Below are 4,706 nucleotides of genomic sequence, written 5' to 3'. Positions count from 1 at the left end.
GGTGCCTGTGCCGAAGCCGCCCGTCGCGGCGGTGCCTGTGCCGAAGCCGCCCGTCGCGGCGGTGCCTGTGCCGAAGCCGCCCGTCGCGGCGGTGCCTGTGCCGAAGCCGCCCGTCGCGGCGGTGCCTGTGCCGAAGCCGCCCGTCGCGGCGGTGCCTGTGCCGAAGCCGCCCGTCGCGGCGGTGCCTGTGCCGAAGCCGCCCGTCGCGGCGGTGCTTGTGCCGAAGCCGGTTCCAGCCGACGTCTGTCCGAGTCCGAACATGCCCTTACAACTACCACACTATAGCGTGGGAGGAAATCAAAGAGAAAGTGGCGGAGCGTGGGCTCGGGGCGAAAAGAGACACAGAAGGCGGCGCCAGAGTTGTGCAGCCCGGCACTGCTTCAACCCCTCAGCAGAGCAGAAAAAAAAACAGCAAGGGGGCACAGCGTCATCACGGCCGAAGTACAAAAAAAAAGGAACAAGGCAGAAAAGCACATGTACGGTCGCTCGGGTCACGCCACGACCGGGACAGAGTCCAGTCGGTGCTATCATATTCCAAAACAAGATAAGGTCAAAGACCGTCCTGCAACGCACACCCACAGTTGCAAGGCAGCAGACCCACTGAGTCGCGCAATGCCGCTTCTAAAAATAGCCGCAGGCGTTCCATTCATCACGGTACGCCAAAGCCTTTTTTACGCGATCCTCGCGGTAGGGCAACGTCGTTGCGAGCGCCTTTGCGCGGATCCGCCCGCAGCCCACGGTATTCACAACTTGAGGCCGCATTTTCACGCCACACGCATTCCGTGTCGCGACGGATGTGAGCTGCGGCTGCCGCACATGGCCCACCCCAGCAGGCAAGGCGGGCGTGTCCTCTAGGCTTGTGCAGAATTCGCATTGCCATCGAGGGACAAAATTAGGAAGCGTCTTACCCACCAAACGGCTCCCGCTGTGACGGATGCAGCGCGGATGCCTATCGCACCTTGTGCCAGTGTTGCCCCCACGGCCCCCAAGCAGCCTTTTCTCCCCATCTCTCGCCTCAAGCCTCTGCTGCGGGGTTTTCCGCCAACGCGGCGGCAGTGCTGTCCCGCCCGCCCTGCATTGGCTCAGCACACTTCGCTGCAGCCGCTCACGGCAGAGGAAGCTACGAATCTCCCAGGGCACGCCGTCGCCTTCTTCGCCGGCAACAGGACGCCAAGCAATACCGAGGAGTTTTTCCACGGCCTCTAAGTGCCCCCTGTAAGAGTCGCGCCGCGCGGGCGACAAGATGGGCCCGTCCCAAACCCTTCCAGGCGAAGGCGGTGCCGCCTTCGCGTTACGGCTCAATGCAACGGGCGCAGGACACAACGAATGCCCTCGGCGCGCCAGCGGAATTTCGATGTCACACTGCGATGACGATGGCGACGACGGCGGCGGCGACGACGATGGTGACGACGATGGCGACGACGACGACGACGATGGTGACACGGGAGGGGCGGCATTTCGCGTCTGCTGTCCTTCGGAGTCGCCGAGGGCCACCCGCAGCGGCGTGAGGTGCGGCCTCTCGCTTTCGGTGGGGGTCCCCCGCGTGCTCGCCCGCCGCCGCTGCGCCGCCGCCCGGCCGCGGGGAGTGGAGGCGGCGGACGAGGGGCTCGTCGAGCACGCGGGGGAGCCGCCGCCCACAATGTCGCTGATGCGCCCCTCGTCAAATCCCAGCGCGGCAAGCGTCTCCCGGACGATGCTCACATCCACGTTGGCGTCGCGCAGGACGGACTCCAGGTGGTCGACGTAGGCGTCCTCAAGCGACTGCAGCATGCCCCCGGTGCTGGCGCCCCCAGACCAAACCATCCTGCGCGCGAAGGGAGGCGGCAGAGAGAGGGAGGAAACAAGGAGAGGCAAATACAAAAAAGGCAACAAGACAAAAAAATGAGGGAGAGAAGAGGAGGAAGTAACCGACCCCTTCGTGCGACACTCCCCACACCAGTCAGTGGGGAAGAAAAAGGAAGGGAGGGAGACGGAGAGAGAGAGAGATGGACCGGCCCGCAGACACGCACCCACAACATGTAAGCGTCAGACGCCAACCGCACGCACGACACGCTTCAAATGCCTCGCTCACTGTCCCTCGCAGCCTCCGCCGCCTTTAGCGCGTCCTCGACCAGCGACACATCCCGGGCAACTTTTTGCGTTTCGTGCAAGAGCTTCTCCAGACCCTTGACGGCGGCTACAATGCCCGCCATCCCTTCCAGCACGCCGTTTGCGGAAGCCATTGCCTCACGCAGCTGCTCCTCAAGAAAAATGGTGCCTTGAAGGAGGGCCGTGCTGCACTGCAGTGTCGCCCGACCGGCCTGAACTGCATGTCCCTCGTAGGACGCGACGAGAGCCCCAAATTCGTGCGCCAGACGAGCAGCGGTGACTTCCAACCTCGTCACCTCAAACTCGAGCGGTGCGACGACAGACGACGACGACGGCTGGCACGGCACCGCTGCGTCGTGGTGCGTCGTGGTTTGCCACCCCCCACAACCCCCCGCACCCGGCATCGCTATAAAGAAGAAAATCAAGCAGGAGAAGAGCAAGAGCAAACATGCGTCGTACAGCAAGCAAATTACAAGCTGAGAAGCAGATAAACCCGTCCGCCGCCACGATGCACACACACACACGCGCGTCCGAGGGAACTTGCTGTTATGTTAGTAACGATCACAGGAAGATTCCGCCTCTTTCTGTGCGCTATCACGCACCTTCTGCGTCACGGGACAGCGCCGCTCCTCCTCTTACTTTCTTCCGGCCCCTCTGGGTTTGCCGCCCCTCCGCAGTCTACCCGTCTCCTCCCACAGCGGCTTCGTGTTGTCGTCGCGGCGCCACGCCCTACCCCTCCTTCCTCCCGCCTTCGTCAGCGGCGGCGGCATCCTCCTCGTCGCTCGCAGTCTCCCATTCATTTTGGCTGTCTCCCTCCTCCGACTCCGAGCGCCGCTGCACGCCGGGGGTGGCCATAGCCCCGTTGGGGCGCGGCGGCCCCGCGACCCCCGTGCGCAGTGACGGCTTCGAGGAAGTCGCCTTCTCCCCAACGCTCGCTGCCAGCTGACGGAGCTTGTCAAGCAGCATCCGCTCGAAGCGGGCTTTTTCCTCCACGTCGTCGGAGTCCTCTTCCTCCTCAAACTCCCCATCTTCGTCGTCGTCGCCGTCGTCGTCGTCGAAGAGCATCTCGCGGTCGAGTCCCATCCTGCGCAGGTTCTCCCTCTCCACGGCCCCCATGCGGTACTCCAGTCGGCTGCCGTACCCAGCCTCATCGTCCCCGTCAAGGTACTCCATGAAGTCGGCGTCGTCGTCGTCGTCGTCGTCGTCGCCCCCCCAACCCGCCTCAAAGCGCTCCTCCACGGCGTCGTCGTTGGGTGCACGAAGGCGCCGATCCAACTCCCCCTCGCGCAAGAAGAAGTCGTTGTAGGCCTCATTGATTTTATTCATCTGTTGGGCGACGCGCTCGTTGTAGCCGCCCGTGTTCGCCCATGGGAAGCCATTGCTGGGCGCCCCCGCCTGGCGCAGGGCGATGCGGCGCTCACGCAGCTTCTCGCGCTCGTTCGAGACGTCGAAGTACTCCACCAGCCTTGCCAGGACCTCCTCACACTCGCCGGGGTCGATGCTCTTACCCTGCGCCTGCGCTTTCAGCAGCTCGCTATGGACCACCATCTGCACCAGGCCGTCGCGGGCCTCCTTTTCCAGCTCCGTCGCGATGCGGTAGTTCAGGGACACGTTCGTCTCCTCGTCCGAGCCGGAGGCCTCCTCGGCCTCCTCCTCCTCCTCGTCCCCTGCGCCACGCAGCTGCGACATGAGCTTCCGCGCCACCCGCAGGGCCTCCTCACGCTCGGCTATCTGGACGGGGCCGGCGCCCCCTGCGTCCTTCACGGCGTCGGGGGCCCTCGCAGCCACCGCCGCCTTCGCTGGGAACACCACGCCGGGGTCAAAGAGCGGGGACTCCGCAACGTCGTCAAATATTCCGTCGTCTCCCGTCGGCCCACACCGCCGCTTCCACCACGTGTGAACGACCCACGCAACGAACGCGGAGCTCAGAGCGGCGACGGCGTAGATAGCGCCACGACGCGCGCCCGCACTCTGCGGAACCGTCGCAAACATGTGGGGGGGTTGAAATGCAGACTTCGCCATTGCGCCGCTGCCGCTTGCTTATATTGCTTCGCTTGCGCTTTGCGATACGTGGGCGGCCTGCAGCCAGCGTGCTTCTGCCGCCGCAGGAGGAGCAGAGGGAGGAAACCGCCGAGCCCAATGAGCGAAAGAAGGCAAGACGCAACGGTGTGCACTCCCACACACACGCACAAGCAGGCAGCAAAAGTGGAATGTGGGGAGGGAAAGGGGAGCGCGGTGGGGCCTCCTTCGCCAGATTCCACTGCCCGTGCTGCTCGCCGGGGGCACCACGACCCGTCAGGCGCGTATGAGGCGGCCCGCCAGCCGTTGCCAGCAACACACCGACGGCCACTGGTTGCAAAGAAGAAAAATGTTCAAGAAAGAAAAAAAGAGGTGAGATGAGGAGGGGGGGGGAAAGAGAAGAGAAAGTCCCTGCACCGGTGGTGACCGGGCACCGCCAAAAAAAAACAATAATAATAAAACTGCGGAGCTTCTCTCTCCCTCTCGCTGGCTGCGCCACCCACTCCCAGTGGCGGTGCGTAACTGGCGAGAAGGTGGAAATAACGGATAGCAAAAGCCTCAGTGTTTATTTTAATTTGCTCCCTTCCGTATCCCTCCCT

At 63.7% G+C, this 4,706-nt stretch overlaps 4 protein-coding genes across 4 annotated transcripts in view, besides 1 other annotated feature; all 4 read right to left on the bottom strand.

Annotated features, from left to right (window-relative positions):
* The window catches only part of Tco025E_03313 (uncharacterized protein), a gene marked incomplete at both ends in the record, with an annotated part of 300 nt that extends 39 nt beyond the window's left edge, over positions 1-261 (bottom strand). Inside the window, one exon of the mRNA XM_029370233.1 lies at positions 1-261. This exon is cut by the window's left edge and continues 39 nt beyond it. Coding sequence (XP_029229722.1) covers positions 1-261 — 261 coding nt within the window.
* Positions 262-621: 360 nt separating this feature from the next.
* Tco025E_03312 (uncharacterized protein) lies at positions 622-1,803 on the bottom strand (the record flags this gene model as incomplete). The annotated part of the gene is made up of 1 exon (XM_029370232.1): positions 622-1,803. The coding sequence occupies one exon, from the start codon at positions 1,801-1,803 to the stop codon at positions 622-624; it is 1,182 nt and encodes a 393-aa protein (XP_029229721.1).
* Positions 1,804-1,959: 156 nt separating this feature from the next.
* Positions 1,960-1,986: a microsatellite.
* Positions 1,987-2,054: 68 nt separating this feature from the next.
* Tco025E_03311 (uncharacterized protein) lies at positions 2,055-2,492 on the bottom strand (the record flags this gene model as incomplete). Its single annotated transcript, XM_029370231.1, has 1 exon — positions 2,055-2,492. The coding sequence occupies one exon, from the start codon at positions 2,490-2,492 to the stop codon at positions 2,055-2,057; it is 438 nt and encodes a 145-aa protein (XP_029229720.1).
* A 325-nt stretch (positions 2,493-2,817) lies between these two features.
* Positions 2,818-4,110, bottom strand: Tco025E_03310 (uncharacterized protein; the record flags this gene model as incomplete). The annotated part of the gene is made up of 1 exon (XM_029370230.1): positions 2,818-4,110. One exon carries the CDS (start codon positions 4,108-4,110, stop codon positions 2,818-2,820), a length of 1,293 nt encoding a protein of 430 aa, XP_029229719.1.
* Between the last annotated feature and the right edge of the window lie 596 nt (positions 4,111-4,706).

The sequence above is a fragment of the Trypanosoma conorhini genome (assembly GCF_003719485.1).
Source record: "Trypanosoma conorhini strain 025E chromosome Unknown Tco_14.4_contig_00147, whole genome shotgun sequence".
Lineage (NCBI taxonomy): Eukaryota > Euglenozoa > Kinetoplastea > Trypanosomatida > Trypanosomatidae > Trypanosoma > Trypanosoma conorhini.
The sequence above is the reverse complement of the archived record's forward strand: the minus strand, read 5'-3'. Positions and strand labels throughout refer to the sequence as shown.